This window comes from Crassostrea angulata, chromosome 5 (genome assembly GCF_025612915.1).
Source record: "Crassostrea angulata isolate pt1a10 chromosome 5, ASM2561291v2, whole genome shotgun sequence".
Classification (NCBI taxonomy): Eukaryota; Metazoa; Mollusca; class Bivalvia; order Ostreida; family Ostreidae; genus Magallana; species Magallana angulata.
The window spans coordinates 24,508,226-24,525,893 of record NC_069115.1 but is presented as its reverse complement, the minus strand read 5'-3'; the positions used below and the strand labels follow the sequence as shown (position 1 = coordinate 24,525,893).

The 17,668-nt window shown below is 32.1% G+C and overlaps 1 protein-coding gene across 1 annotated transcript in view; it reads left to right on the top strand.

The window, feature by feature from the left end:
• Nucleotides 1-287: 287 nt before the first annotated feature.
• LOC128182983 (E3 ubiquitin-protein ligase rnf213-alpha-like) overlaps nucleotides 288-17,668 on the top strand; it is an 82,678-nt gene continuing 65,297 nt past the window's right edge. The window contains exons 1-4 of the mRNA XM_052851766.1: nucleotides 288-588; nucleotides 1,929-2,128; nucleotides 9,620-9,838; nucleotides 13,621-13,813. Of these exons, the coding sequence (XP_052707726.1) occupies nucleotides 310-588; nucleotides 1,929-2,128; nucleotides 9,620-9,838; nucleotides 13,621-13,813 (891 nt within the window). The 5' untranslated portion in view covers nucleotides 288-309. The remainder of the gene's footprint in view (nucleotides 589-1,928; nucleotides 2,129-9,619; nucleotides 9,839-13,620; nucleotides 13,814-17,668) is intronic.

Here is a 17,668-nt window from a genome sequence, read left to right as displayed (position 1 = left end):
GTTATATACACAAATATACAGTTATACAAACTTCCCTTTATCACCATCCTTACCAAGTTACAATGTAAATGTAAGCCTGCCTTACAGTTAATTTAAAGTCCAAGTAACCTAAACCTAATGCCAACCCACTTAGCACGGACAAAACTTTGTAGAAATAGTCTTGCTTTTTTTAGTCAGTGTTCAAACCTAATGCCAAATCACCTCATTATATAATATTGACTATCTCACCATGCAGTGTTTTAATGTTTTTCATTTTTCTGTTTCTTTTTTCTGTTATTTCTAGAGGTTCATAATCAGTATGATGGGATAATGGTTCAAAAGCCAAGTGAAAAATACTACAGAATGATTACAGGAGGATTTAAAAATGACAAATATGAAGACGATCTCATCAGTAGTATTACATTTGCCATGAAATATTTTTTCCCCAAATGGAAAGGGTTCATGTTGGGAAAAGACTTACGTGCAATTTCATGTATAGAGTCTCTGCAATGTGTTGATTCAATTCACAGAGGCTTTTGGACTAGTTATGGGGACAGATTCAAGTATTGGAAACATGACTACGGAAATTTCAAACAATATATTGGAGAGGTATTCTATATAAGTTTTATGTGTCACATTTTCTCTCTGAGTAATTAATCCCACATCACTGCCATCTTTGAGGTCAAAATGGTAAATTAGGCATGCAAATATCAAACAAGTTAATGGCAGATATCTTTGCAAATGCAATATGTTACAAATAGGGATGGAACAATATAACTAAATATCAATAAAATCAATATTATGTGCTGATTTTTATAATTATATGAAATTTTTGTATTTTTGGTGTATATAATCTTAAATTTAAAATTTGGTTATAGAAAATGTAGTTCTCAAGGACAGGGGTTCTGTTGTTAGGGAAACCCTTTTTTGATAAATTAAATGTTGTAATTCTAAAACTGCTTTATATATATATAATTTATATATGAGATATTTTCCTCATTTTGCTTCCTGCAAAATTTTGAAAAATTATCTCATTTTTGCATAAAATTGATATTCTGAAGATATTTTTAACCAGGTTTTCCAATGGTAAAATTCCGGTTATTAAAATGGTGAAAATGGCGGGCGGGTGGGCGGGCGGCTCTGGCAAACAGAAAGTTAAACAGTGTTTGGACCTAATCACAAATCATCACTTCTGACAAGACTTAAAAGTTCATGAAAATGATAGATAAATTCGATGTAATGTACGCTGAAGCACTGTTTTTCAAGGAAACTTAAATAAATACCTTGAAAATAGTACGATCCAAATTGATGCCATGGAATTAATTTTATCTTTAAATATTACTCAAGATGATTAATATGGGGTTTTCTAGATATTCTTGACTGAAAAGTCCAAGAATTCATTTTATAAAAATGTTTTGATTCAAATATAGATTAGAAACTATTTGCCATGCAAAATAACATATTGTTGGTTTTAAAATAAATATTAATTGATAAAATCAACTCACGCCAGTATTTCAGTAACTGAATGCAGCACAACATGGTGTTTGTTTCTTTGCAGTTCATCACAATTAGAGGGTTACGATATAATGTGACATGCTTCTCTTACCAGTAGTTATGATGCAGTGCAATCTGACAGATGATACCAAACAATTATGATTGAAAATTAATCGTGTTGGTCTTTGAAAAATTTTTGACTGTTAAAATTTTTTCTACAATTAAAACAAATGCAACTACAGACATAAAGATCTGGTGAGATATGATGCAATTACATTGTACTTTGATTACAATTAAGACAACAATTTCATTCGCGATGCTAATCATGATGGTGGGAGCATAGTATAACAGGTTACATTCAATTTGTTTGTTTAATGAGCTATGTGGCCAATGGACTCTTGTTTTGTAAATTATTTTTTTACTGATATAAATATAATATTTTTACACACTTTTAGGCTTTCTTGGACATGTTGCACCCAAAAGTTCAAGAATTTTCCAATAAAACTGTAAAGGATCCAGTCTCAGCTCTAGCAATTCTGTATATTGTTGAAAAATTTGAGCTAAATCTGAAATTTGACCAGTACATGCCATTATTGAGAGCACTGGTTCAAGAGGACATGGATTTCCAAGCCATTAAAGAGAACTTTGAGGAGGAGTAAGTATATCTATTTTGTACTTTATAGAATACTGCCTCTGATAGGTCGAATTGTTATGACGCATCCTCTCTGAAAGATTTTATAGAAATTGAAAGATTTATCATATTGAATTTTTTGATGATCATTATAATGATCTAGCTCACTTAAATTTTGTAACGATCTTGTTGAAGATATAAACTTAAGACACTTTTGTTTTTGTTTAGGCCACAAAATCAATTTTTGGTTTACCCGAGTCACTCGGGTACAAAAGTGTATTAGTGCCACATATACACTTCACATTTTTTATTTTCTATACTTTAAAGCAATAAGAGCTGTATTTTTAGGTCACCTGAGTAAACTGAGGTGACCTATTGCTATCCGTTTTCATCCGTCGTTGTGCATTGTGCGTCGTCTGTTAACAATTTTACATTTTTAACTTCTTCTTAAAAACTACATGGCTGATTGTTACCATTTTTGGTGTAAGGCATCTCTTTGGTAAGAGGAATCTAAATTGTGAAATTCATGGCTCTACCACCCCCCGGGGCGCCACATGTGGGGCCAAATATGCAAAAAAAGCCAAATTTTTAAAAATCTTCTCTACTCCCACACATCTGAGGAAAAACTGGTTGCATAGTTATGATGTCCATGAAGCCCTCTACCAAAATAGTGAAATCCATGGCCCCTGGGTCAGGGGTTCTGGCTCTAGGGGCCAATATGGCCATATAGTAAACATGTATTAAATCTAGATCTTAGAAAATCTTTTTCTCTACTACAATATATATTTGTTAAAAACTAAATGCATGATTATGATGTCCATGAAGCCATCTACCTAAATTGTGAAATCATGACCCCTTTGTTATGGGTTCAGGCTCTAGGGTGGGGCAATGTGGCCATATAGTAAAAATTTATTAAATCTTAAAAAATCTTCTTCTCTACTGCCATGTATATTTGTTAAAAACTAAATGCATGATTATGATGTCTATGAGGCCCTCTTCTAAAATTGTGAAATTCATGACACCTGGGTCAGGGGTTCAGGCTCTAGGTTGGGGCCAATATGGCCATATAATAAAAATGTATTAAATCATAGAAAATCTTCTGCTCTACTCCCATATATATTTGTTAAAAACTAAATGCCTGGTTATAATGTCCATGAAGCCCTCTACCAAAATTGTGAAATTCATGACCCCTTTGTTAGAGGTTCAGGCTCTAGGGTGGGGCCAATATTGCCATATAGTAAAAATGTTTTTAATCTTAAAAAAACTTCCTCTCTACTCCCACACATGTGGGCAAAAAGCTGAATACATGGTTATGATGTCCACTAACTCCTCTACCTAAATTGTGAAATTCATGGCCCCTGGGTTAGGGGTTCTGGACTGGGGGGGGGGCAATATGGCAACATTGTTAATGCATATAATGTTTAAAAAAAAATTCTGTATTCTCACACATCTGTATAAAAACTGACTAATAATTTTGTTTACCAGGAAGACCTCTACTGAAATTTTAATTTTCATGTCCCCTGGAGGATGGGTTTTGACTTTAGGGCAGGGCAAAAATGGATGTATAGGTGTTAATACATATAATGTTAAAAAATTATCTTCTTTACTCCAACACACCTGAAAGGAAAACTGAATTCATGATTTTGTAGACCAGATCTTTAAGCTTTTCTCCAAAATTATAGGTTTCACAGTTCTTTTTGAAAGATTTTAGACAAGGGGGTGGTCGTCATTACAAATTATAATTTTCTACTCCAGAATGAAACCTAATTAATTAAATGCATATATGAGACTCCTCAACAAGTTTGTGTATGGGTTATATGCTACTCAGGTGACAGTTAAGGCCAATTGGCCTCTTGTTTAAAATTTTATCTTGGTGCAAAAACATGTTAGTATGATAAATCTGCATGTAACTTAAACTTTTATGGTATAAAAGATTTGAACAAATCATTAATTTTTGTCAATAGAAAGATTTCTCTTCTAAGGAATACCAGTATATAGAAAAAAAACCAATTTTTGTACAGGACAACAATAATTCAATTCTGTTCCAATTAAGGCTTCTAAATGCGCGGGGGTGTTAAGGAAGCATATGGAATCTGAGTTACATGTAATTCCGTGAAATCACAAATCTTAGTTATTATGTACATATATTCAAATATATAAGCAATGAAATGTAGACCAAAAACAAATAAAAAATATTGAAGACAATTTTTGCCAGAAATTATTGTATTACGTAGATTTACACATTGATGACGTCATGACTAAAAGTTGAATGTTGTGTGAATTTGATCGGAAAGCATTGTAAACATATTCAAAATATAACTAATCTAAGAACTCTAATAAAGTATTGTGGTGTGATTTATTGAGAACTGAACATAAGAATACTGGGGGAGATGTTAGTTTTATCAATCATTCGCTAAAAGGTATGTAAATTTGCTTTTATTTCTTGGCCAGGCTTTCCTCTGTCGTTGTTTACGATATAAAAATCCGACTAGAACTACACTACCCCGTGTATATTGAACTTGAAATTTTATACGTATCGTTAGTTTGATCAATGCTTAAATTGAAAAGTGCTGCTAGAATCCCATGGTGTGTGTTGTTTTAATGCATTTTGCCATTTTCCGTGCAAACTTTATAAAAGTTGGGAAGGTTTTACGAGAACCGGATGAATAACTTTTTAATAAGGAAAAACATAGGATTCTAGCAGCAGTTTTGATTAAACTGAGATGTTTTGGCTTCACTTGGTACAGAATGTTTATTTTATTTTGGAAACTGCGGGGTAGTATTGTTCTATCTCATTTTATGTTAAGGAATATACGTAAGCTATTTTAAATAGTTGTCACGTGATAATGCACCAATGTGGCAGTGATGTACTACCCGATTTTATTGCACTGACATCTATTTTAAAGGATAATACTAAGTTTTTGATCTTATTTAAAACAATTATTTAATTTCACGATTTTGAATACAACAGTCAAAATAAGACGGCATATTGCCCATATGCTTCCTTAACACCCCCGCGTGGGTTTTTTCACAAAAACAAAAACAATAATTTTTAGTACAAAATAACATTTGCGTAAAAAAAATTTCAACATAAAAATGGTAGCTCATATTGCTTTAATCTGTAAAATTTACACTTCAAAGTGTAAAATTCGCACTTTAATCAGTAATATTTACATATTAATCTGTAAAGTGTAAACTTTAATCTGTAAAATTCTGTAAAATTTTAGTGTGAATTTTACAGATTAAAGTGTAAAATTTACAGAATAAAGTGTGAATATTACACTTTTAAAAATGTGCAAATTATACAGAAGTGTAGAAAATAAAAAAAATGTGAAGGGTGTATGTAGCACTAATATGCTTCTGTACAGGAGACATTGTGTTTATAATTGAACATTTTTAACTTCAGATCTTTTTTAAAACTACAAGGCCACTTCTTTTTAAATTAGATATGATGCATCTCTTAGGGATCGAAAAAGGATCATAACTTTTAAATTTCATTACTCTTTCCCCATATATATAGAGACCCTTTGGGCAGAGCAAAAGTCGTTAAAATTAACCCTTTTTCAAAAATCTTCTCTATGCCCACACATCTGTAAGAAAAAGTGAAAGCATAATTATGTAGACCAGGAAGCCCTGACAGAGCAAAAATGGTCAATGACATAAGGTGTTAATGCATATAATGTTTAAAACTTTTTTCTGTGTGCCAACCCATCTGTAAGAAAACCTGAATCATAATTATGTAGGCCAGAAAACCCTCTTCCAAAATTATAAATTTCATTTTCCCCAAAAGAAGGGCTCTGACTGCACTGGGAGACCTATTGCAATTAGTCTTTGTCCATTGCATGTGCCTTTAATTCCTTCGTCTGTAGCAATTTTACATTTTAACTTCTTCTTGAAAACTACAAGGCCAATTCTTACCACTTTTTGATTGAAGCATCTCAATGATAAGAGAAATGTAAATTGTGTAATTTATTACCACATCATTCAGTAAGAGGGCCAAATAGGCTTAAAAGAGCAAAAAAAAAAATTTCCTCTCTTCTCCCACACATGCTGAAAAAAAGCTAAATGCATGGTAATGATGTCCATGAAGCTCTCAACAAAAATTGTTAAATTCAAGGCCCTTGGGTCAGGGGTTCAGGCCCTAGAGCAGGACCAATATGGATATATCGAAAAATGTACCGGTATCAATCTTCTTCTTTACTCCCGTATATATTTGAGAAAAACCAAATGCATGGTTATGATGTCCATGAAGTCTTCTACCACTGCCTGTGCACCTCTTCCATCCATGGAGAGTTATTATCTATGTAAATTATTCCCTTAAATGACCATGAGATTTAAGGGATGCTTTATCAGGTCGGGTACATTACCTTATATGGATACCATTATTTAACATATGTGACAATATTTACGTCAAACACTGATTCTCCAATCCAGTGAATGAGTTGCAAAGCATTATGGTCTACAACGGGTTTATAATTAAACAAACGCACATGGTTTTTTTCTGTTTTATACACAGTATTCAATTGCTTGCCGGAATATTTGTACATCTTGTTTTTTAGTTTAGAAGGTAAAAGTGGAAAGATTACGTTCCATTCACTTTGTTCCATGCTCACATTGAAAAAAACTGTTGTTTTAGTTGATCAATTGTTGCTTCAAAAAATGATTACTATCAAAGGACTGGAAAACATATGCATACAAGTACAAATAGATTTTGATAAAAAAAAAAACTGCATAATTGTTTATTGGTGACTTAATCATTGTGCACTAGAAATAAATACAGGTAACTGTACATTTTTAACATACGTGAATAGCCACGGAAGTAGAAATGCACAAATATACAAACACAGAAGTGTAAGCTATGCAGCATATGGTATTTTGTACATTACGCAATCTGATGAATGTCCCTGAAGAAAATATCAATGCGCATTCTACTAATGTTGTCCCAAATCTGGGGTATCATGTGAAAAAACGGTACTCATCATTGCTTCTAATTCAATAGAACGTACTCTCTTTTGATAGGTTTTTTTTTCAAATGTGAACTTAGAAATTAAGGTTCAGAAATAATTGTCCATATTAATTTCATATATTCTGAAAAATCATTTAAAATTAGTTTCCAAAGGACAATTCAAAATGATATATATTTTCAATATGCTTTTGTATACACTGACACTTGTAGTAGCCCCCCATGCTTTGCAACTCATTCACCTGACTGGTTTGTCGATAAAAGTAAACAGATGGCTAATTTAAAGCAATATGAGCTGCAATTTTCATGGTGAAATTTTTTTTAACGAAAATGTTATTTTCTACTAAAATGACAAAAATATCATGGTTTTAAACTTTCTTTCCGCCAAAATTTTGTGAAAAGGGCCGTTAAGAAGCCTTAATTGGAGCGAAATTGAATTATTGTCGTCCTGTACAAAAATTGATTTGCTATATATATGTTCCTTAGAAGATATATCTTTTCTCTGACAAAAATTAATGATTTTTTCTCAACCTTATTTATCATAAAAGTTTAAGTTACATGAAGACTTTGCATATACTAGCAGGTTTTTACAGCAAAATGAAATTCTAAAAAATACAGCTTATTTTGCTTTAAATAAGTATGCAAATCTATGCCGACGTCACAATATTTAGTGGTCTCGATCTGTTTAGCATTTTGTTAAATTTTTGGACTGTTTTCACAAAATTGTCAAAGTTTTAGGTTTATTTTTGGCTGCATTCATCCAGATGTTTTCAGAACCAAAAAAGATTTTAGATATTTATAAATTAATTCCTTCAGAATTTTTTGCACTGGAATACTGTTAATTGACAAATAATCACTTTGGTTTTAATTTTGCTGTGTTAGTGATTTTTGTTTTTCCGCTAAAAACTGGAGTGTGAAATTAAATTAAACCATCGCAAATCGTGATTGGTACATTTTGGTAAATTGTGAAAATTTGACACCCTGGAATTAAAACTTTAATAAATTTTGATGAATGGCATTAAATTCCATCTTTTTCACTAGCTTACAATATTTGCTATCCTTACAAGGAAATGCTGATGATGCCTCCTGGATTTCATGATATCTACTAATTTTCATATTAAATTTATACCCCCGCAAACGAAGTTTACGGGGGTATATTGGTTTCACCCTGTCCGTCTGTCTGTAGACGCAACTTTGTCCCCCTTATAGAATTTTTACTACTGCATGGAACAGTCTGAAAATTTGTACATATGTTGATCACCATCTGAAATATGTGCACCTGCAATTTTTTTTTTTAAGATCAGGCAAGATTTAATGATTTTATGACAGTTTTTATTTTCCTTATTCAATATACATGTATTGTACACTGATGTTGAAAAGTAAGGGAGGTAATCCTTACAGATTTTATTAATTAATTAATAGTATTAAAACACTCTAAAAAATATTTATATAAATACATTCAGATGGGTTTTTTTTTGTCTTTATGTCTTAACTAAATTTATTTTTTATAAGTAATTTCTATCGACTGACAATGCAAAATTTTTGTTTGTTAATGATAAATTCTTAGGAGTTAATAAGAACGCCAAAGACAAGTGTGGCTGAATTCATATGACCCAAGGGGGCCATTATCTGAACCATGGTTTAGATGGAGCATGTGTTTAGGGAAAATTGATAATCTGTAAAATGGGCGGTGGTTTTTGGGCTATTTTAAAACTGTTTCATGTTAACCAAACGTTTCTATCATCATAAGGAAATAAATAATATCATTATTAATAAAGAACTTAACTATTTTTAGAAGTTGTTTTTTAAAATTTATTAGTCAAGTAAATTGAAGTGACCCTATAGGGCATTAATTTAAATGAAATTCAAAATTACTGATATGATTGTAATGTTTTGGCATTTTAAAATTGTTTGTAATATTAAATTTTTTTTTTTTTTTTTTTTTTTTTTTTTTTATACATATTTTTACCATAGTATGGTAATTATGGTAATGTTTTGGGAGGTTATTAAATTTAAAAAGCTCATCAAAGAAAATCATAGTCCTATGGGATCAATTTTCTGAAATGGAGTTCCATTGTACCATATATGAGAAAGTGAGGAAAGTTTGAAACAACTTACTGCATCTGTCAAGACTTTTATTAGGAAGATATTCAAAGTTTTATCAACAGAAGAGTATTGCTTGGCTACCGGTATTTCTATTTACTGCAAAGGGAGGGTTTATTGTCATTTTGAAAAAAATATCATCAGATACATAAATTTGTTAATGTATTAATGTTATACATATGTATTTACAGTGAAGTTGTAACAATTTTGATTTTAATTTTTCTTTTTTAACTAATTTTTTTTTACAATTCTAGAATTTTTTAAATATAAATTTGTATGTGTTCCAAACCTTTATTATTCAATTCAATTATTTGTCCCATTTGAATTTAGCCTTGCGGGGGTATTAGTCCCATTAGGACAGTTCTAGTTTAGCAATTAGTTTTCCATTTATATATAGTTTATAAGTTAATATTTCATTTTTACAATTACTCATTTGTTTATAAATTTAGTGTACTGCTGAAAACTCTGGAAAGACTCATTGCAAAATACAAAGACAGTGATATGCCAGTTTGGTTGTGCTGTGTCCCACTTTGGCATTTAGTGACAAAGAGGATTCAGAAACCTTATGACAAAGTTCAGCTCGCCAAAAACCACTCAGGAAAAGTTCCAAAATGGTGGGGAATAGATGGAATTGAGGATGCAATCACTGTGACCAAAAGGAAAACATGGTAAATAATCAAAATCACCGTACATGCTGATGAAGTCTAATAATGTTGATGTGCACATTACCAGGAAACTCCAATATCTTAATTTTGGGGGGGGGGGGGGGGGGGGGGCGGGGGGAATGTTGGTACATGTATGTATATGGAATATAGTAATGAGCAGTTTCTTAGCACAACTCCCATACTTGCCAACCTCCAACATGTGAAAATCTGGTCATGACCAGATTTTGAAAGTAAAAAATCTGGTCATAGCGCGTAATGATCGACATTCACGACATATTTACCATGCATTTCATAAGTATAGAAATATGTGTTCAAACTTATGTACCATGCATTTCATAAGTATAGAAATATGTGTTCAAACTTATGTACCATGCATTTCATAAGTATAGAAATATGTGTTTAAACTTATGTGTAATACTTTATTAAGCATTTTAACTAACAGTTGCTGATTTTGAATATTGTAAAGTGATCTGACACAGAAAATGGTATGTTGTGTTCCGCTAAAAAAAAAATGCAAAAAGAGTTTCTGCTACATTAACCTTGCTTTTGAACTCTGTAAATGATGGCATGAAAGTTGTAAGTGACTTGGAAGACTTTTGTGTATTAAAAAGCATTCTATACCTGACTTAGCGTTTTTGAATGTTTAGTCAGATCATTTTGGGCACAAAATCCAATATTCAAATGTGCGTTACATAGAACACAAAAGCCTCGTTTTGTACTCGATTACTTTGTTTTACGTATGGGAATTCATTTTCCCAGATATGTTAGGTACAAAAATATTGTTTTCTTTTTGTTGGCTTTGATTCCACTGGCCCCGATGAAGACCTTTTCTTATTGGAAGCCATCACACTTAATGATTTAAACCTTCACTTAGTCAAAACAACTCACGATAATAATTACACTTAATGTGTCTGTTATAGCCATTGGCATTGTTTACGCATTACAAAAATCCAAGCTCAGCTTGGGTTCATAACTGGAAGTCAAACGCGCAATGTAATTTACGAACCAAATCCGGAAATTGGGAGATTTTTGGGTTGTTCTACAAAAATCGGGTGAAAAGCATGACCCGCCGGGTCATAAAAAATAATCGGGTGAAGGGTTGAAAAATCGGGCGTGACCCGACGAAATCGGGTCAGTTGGCAAGTATGACAACTCCTCCTCAACCGCTGCAATGAGTTTATAAAAATGTTGTAGATATTTTGGACACAATGTGTAAATGTGCATATTATTAATAATATACATTTCTTAGCATTTGTCACATTCATTTTAAATATAGTTACATTCAGTGTATATTTCCCTTTATGTTTGCATTGGAAATCTGTGATGTTCAATATCCTTTGAATACACTTAGCAAATTCTTGTGCCATGAACACACATATAAACGTCATCACACGTTTAAGTAATATATATTATTATTAGCTCACCTGAACCGAAGGTTCAAGTGAGCTTTTCTGATCACCCGTTGTCCGTCGTCCGTCCGTCCGTCCGTCTGTCCGTCCGTCTGTAAACTTTTCACATTTTCAACTTCTTCTCAAAAACCACTGGGCCAAATTTAACCAAATTTGGTACAAAGCATCCTTATGGAAAGGGGGTTATAAATTGTTAAAATAAAGGGCACAGCCCTTTTAAAAAGGGAGATAATTGCGAAACAGTAAGTATAGGGTGCATGTTTTTAAAAATCTTCTTCTCAAGAACCACTGCACCAGAAATGCCAATATTTACACAAAAGCTTGTATATATAGTGAAGATCCTAAATTGTAAAAATCGTGACCCTCGGACCAAAACTGGGGCCCCAGGCGGGGTTCAAAGTTTAACATAGAAATACATAGGAAAATGTTTAAAAAATCTTCTTCTCAAGAACCACTGCACCAGAAATGCCAAAATTTACACAAAAGCTTTTATATACAGTGAAGATTCTAAATTGTAAAAATCGTGACCCTCGGACAAAAACTGGGGCCCCAGGCGGGGTTCAAAGTTTAACATAGAACTACATATGGAAAATGTTTAAAAAATCTTCTTCTCAAGAACCACTGCACCAGAAACGCCAATATTTACAAAAAAAACTTGTATATATAGTGAAGATTCTAAATTGTAAAAATCGTGACCCTCGGACAAAAACTGGGGCCCCAGGCGGGGTTCAAAGTTTACCATAGAAATACATAGGAAAATGTTTAAAAAATCTTCTTCTCAAGAACCACTGCACCAGAAATGCCAATATTTACACAAAAGCTTGTATACATAGTGAAGATTTTAAATTGTAAAAATCGTGACCCTCGGACCAAAACTGGGGCCCCATGAGGGGTTCAAAGTTTAACATAGAAATACATAGGAAAATGTTTAAAAAATCTTCTTCTCAAGAACCACTGCACCAGAAATGCCAATATTAACACAAAAGCTTGTATGTATAATGAAGATTCTAAATTGTAGAAATCGTGACCCTCGGACCAAAACTGGGGCCCCAGGCGGGGTTCAAAGTTTAACATAGAAATACATAGGAAAATGTTTAAAAAATCTTTTTCTCAAGAACCACTGCACCAGAAATGCCAATATTCACACAAAAGCTTTTATATATAGTGAAGATTCTAAATTGTAAAAATAGTGACCCTCGGACCAAAACTGGGGCCCCAGGCGGGGTTTAAAGTTTAACATAGAACTACATATGAAAAATGTTTAAAAATTTTCTTCTCAAGAAATGTAATGTTTCAAGGAACTGCTGTTCAGGTGAGCGATGTGGCCCATGGGCCTCTTGTTGTAATATTAAATAAAACATTCAAATTTACATAAACAATTTGATATGAACAAATGGAAAATAATCATTAAATTATATCTATTCGTCAATAAAAAAGGATTTTATTCGACACAGTTTCTGACACTTTATATTTTTAGTTGCGGAAGCGATCTTAATAACATGCTAATATGGCTGTTTCTTGTATGTTTTATATCCCTGATTAAGAGCGTATATAATGGTTATATATATTCTGATATGAAATGCACTTCTTAGACTTACAGATCCTGAAACGTACTACTACACCAAAATGTGCCTGTTTCAAGCGAGAATCGTTTCCTGTAAACCGTTTAGCGTTTTTTTTTTTTTGTAAACTGTTATAAATTGGCGTTTTGTGTGAACTGTGAAACGTTTCATGAAAACAGTTTAGCTTTTCAGGCAAAGCGTGCAGCATTTCGGGCAAAGCGTGCGAGAATCATTAAATTCAAAAAATCAATTTACGTTTGTATTGATACGGATTTCAATTTTAATGTTTTAAAACTAAAAAGATATACATTTTCTGTATCTTTTAATTTTATTTTTGCGGAACAATTTCATTTTACCTACGACATTAAAATGAGTACAGTGATTAATATTTTTTTTGAGCAATGAATACATGTACATACATGTTCTGTAGAATTTTATTTTTATTTCTGTGAATGAATTATTATATCATTAAATGTCAATATTGTTGATATTAAAAAAGATCTATTTGTCAGTATTTCTGATATATTGTGCCATTTTAAAATAACTTTTACCATTAGGAAAAAATCTGAGAGGACCGGATTGAAACAAAAATCAAAGCATGTGAAAAGCGAGCAAACCATTTCATGTGAGAAACGTTTCATGTAAACAGTTCATCGTTTCGTTCAAACTGTTTAGCGTTTTGGGAAAAGCATGTAGCGTTTCTTGGAAACCCTTTAGTGAGCATATACCGAGCGTGCAGTGAGATTAAGATTAAGTTTTATCAAGTGCATATGAAAATAAATGTTATTTGACATTGTTTTATTACCTTTTCTAGGGATGCCAAGATAATGCTGGATTGTTTGAAGCCAATGTTTAAAGTGGATTACTTGTTGCCAAGATCTCTAATAGCAGCACTGAATTATGAGCAGTTTGTTGATGTGGTTCCAACTGGACTCATCCCAACCGAAGTTACTCTAGCTGGCATTTACTTTTTTGCTGTTGGCTTTCATATCACCCAAAATGATCAGGTAATAAAAGGATTATGTGAATCTGTCTGTCTGCCTGTCTGTATGTGAGTCATATCCTTTAAATTTAAGGGACTTGTACACAATTTAAGTACAAAATTTTATTTTGTATTTTTTTTATAAGCTTGTTTAGTTGTACATTCTGAATGATTGACCAAAATCTGAATGTTAGAAGTCAAATTATAAGAGATATACAGAGGTAAGAACTAATTGTTATGTAAACAAAGCTCAAGTCTTATATTGAGGAATTACTATTTCTTTGACAAATTGACTCATGACAAACAATGTGATGAGATGATTCAATGTGTTCATACATAATATTATCAACAGAAAGAGGCAACATATGATCGAAACTTATAGCAGTACAACACATGTGTAAACATAAACATGACTCAAGCTTAAATTGTTTACAAAACAAAGAATTTCAAACTCTGTATTTTGCTTGTTACTCGGTATTTGATTTTCAACTTTTGACAAAGAAGTAAATGTACCCATATTTACCATTCTAAACATTCTCCTTCTCTTTTAAAAATTCTACAATTTATGGTCAGATTTTGATAAATAACTAAAAAACAAAATAAGGTAACCTTGAAATTCGAATAAAAATTAAATAGATAAAAGCTGACGGAAATGTTTAGGATATCGATAATAAATCTGCCTGTCCTTTAACTGCACTTTATTAGTCCCCTACCGGTTTTCACCGGAGGGGACTATAGCTTTCCTCTGCGTCCGTCTGTCTGTCTGTCTGTCCGTCTGTCCGTCCGTCTGTCTGTCCCACTTCAGTTTTCCACACTTTTTTTCTTTATGCGTTTGAGGAATAATATGAAATTTGCTGAACAGCCTCAAAATGTCTAACTACAGATCAAGTTTACACTTTTGTAGCGTCTGGTTGACATATTTTCGAAAAATTAATTTTTATATTCCAGTTTTTTAATGTTCGGGTTCGAGATTCTGCATAACAGTGCATTGTTTTCACAATTTCCACAAACCGGTACATGCAGTAGGGGACGTGTATTGCTTATGCAATACTCTCAAAATGCTTGTTCATTTAACAACCATTGGTAGGGCTGGGACGATACTGTACTGAGCCGATTCGGTACATATCACGATACATGAGATGCGATACGATACATATCACGATACATTGCAATTAAATGAAAACATGAATAAAAGTTTAAAATTTATTCAATCTGTCGATGAATTACCGCATGTCCAAAGTTATTTTGTTATATTCATAATGAGCGATGCACAATTTACAAATTACTTTAGTCTCGTGTACACTAGTTTTTCATAAACAAGTACTCCAAAAGTTTTCCACACTCCATATTTAGCTTCCTAACAGTTTTGACAACTTTACGAGGTTTTCCACCATCTTCGTACTTTCATATTAGGCGCACAGACTAAAAATAGCCGATATATGAAGCTCGGATATTTTTGAAAAATAAAAAAAGTTCGGTAAGGTATCGTTGTATTAATGGTAAATGTATCGATCCAAATATCGTCAAAATAAATACCGCGATGCACCGGTGCATCGGTGGATCGTCCCATCCCTAACCATTGGTAAATAAAGTTCTTTAAGGCGAGAGAAATTTAATATTTAGTTTTACGGATCCGCCGACCCAATTTTTCCGATTTTGTAAAAAAAAAAATAATGAAAAAAAATTTGTATCTTCGGAAATTTTTCCGGAATTTTCAAGTTTGACCGATCTTGGTTTTAAAATTACTTTATTTTATTTGAAATCTGCAAAACGTTTGACAAAGGGAGCTTTTAAAATCAAGTGTAAGCGTCTCTATAACATGGAGTATTTAAGATGGAGGTCAGCCATGCATTGTTTGGCTTAAAAGTTTTTATGAAAAGCAAAGAAAATGTTATCCTGAACAAGTTTAGTCAGGTTAATACCAATGATCTTGAAACAAACACAAAGTACACAGTGGATAGTAGACAAATTAAACTTAATATTATAAGTTCAAGCAAATAATATTTAATTTTGATTAATAAAAGTTTGCCCACTGTTTTTTTTTATTTTTTTTATTTTCCCTCCTCCGACCCAAATTTTTTACAACAAAATCCGTAAAACTAAAAATTAAATTTCTCTCGCCTAATTGATGTTGCCTCATTGGCATGGATGTTACTGTGAGGGGTCATTGATTGGTCAATGTTTGGGACACATGATTGGTTTAAAATTGATGTTTTGAATTTGGGTCAAAAGAGAAAATATACCACATACACAAAAAAATTCAAAAATTTCTATAGTTGAAAACAATATGAAAATAATATCCCTAGGGGATGGGGACCATCTAAATCAAGGGAAGAGGCACTCTCTTCAAAAATTTTTGTCTATGAAGTGTAATTGAAATTTGTTTTGGAGTGGTAGAAAGGGCATGATTGTGGCAATATTTTTTTAGTTATCTTCTCTTAGCTCACCTGTACTAAAAGCTCAAGCGAGTGAGCTTTTCTGATCAAGATTTGTCAATTGTCTTTTGTGGTCATATTTGTTATCATTTGATTGTTGTCATTTTCATTGTAAACTTTTCACATTTTCATCTTCTTCTCCAGAACCACTGGGCTGATTTCAACCAAACATGGCACAATTAGCATTATTTGGTGAAAAAAATTCAACTTCTTCAACATATGGCCAGAAAAGCTTTAAAATTTGTAAATTGTACGTCCTAAGAAGTTTAGATTCAAGTTTGTTTAAGTCATGATACCCATGGTAGGGTGGTGCCAAAGTGTAAGTGTGTCAAATTTATGCACAGGAAATTATAGAGAAATATCTTTGTAGAATCTTCTGGAAAAGCATTCAGCCAAAAAAGCTGAAACTTGTGTAAAAGCATAGGTTGTGCAGATTAAAGTTTGGAGAAAAATGGGGCCTGACAAAGGGGAGGGGGTTTTTGAATAGGAATAGAGAAAAATCTGTTACTAAATACATGTACTATAAACAACAAAAGGTACTTGGTATTTACCATACGGGCATAAAAATATGTGGATAAAAATCAGAATTTTTTAAAACTGTTTGTGTAAGATCAACTGTACTTATCTGTCAAGATATTTTGAATTTGATACTATAATGCTGATTTGATCAGTTATGGCTTTTGTTGATCAGGTGAGGGATGTGCCGCTTATGGTACACCAAATTCACAAAAATGAGATAAACATGGTTTCACATTTCATAAAGAAGGTTAATAGACTGGTATCTATAGTTTACGAACCACAACTATAGTTAACAATTCGTTAACTATTGTTTTCATCTGGAAAACTATATTTAACGGTTGTAAACTATAGTCAACAAATGATAATCAATGTTTGTCTGCAAATAACGTTAACAATAGATTTTGTTGATATCTTATAACTATAATTTACATTGGTTAACTAATATAGTTAAGAGTTGTTAATCATAGTTTTACAATCATGAAACTATATTTATCAGAGAAATTATTTTTTGCAATTGCAAATGGTTGTTTTCAGTGTTATAAAGTTTTACACTTCTGAAACATGATTGTGTTAACTACAGTTCACAGATGTGAAATATAGATTATCATCGTTTATAACAATAGTTTTCTGTCCGTTAAATAAAATTTCACAGATGATAAACTAGGTTTATCAATTGAAACTATATTTACAGACACTAAACTATCATTAACAATAGTTTATTGTTAACTATAGTTTACAAACCGTAAACTATAGTTAACGATTTGTTAACTATAATTAAAATTTGTTTACTATTGTTTTAATCTTCAAACCATATTTAACAATTGTAAACTATCTAGTTTCCGAATGATAATCTAATTTTATCTGTCTGCAAATAACTTTAACAATGTATATTTTGCTGATAAACATAGATTCACATCTGTAAACTA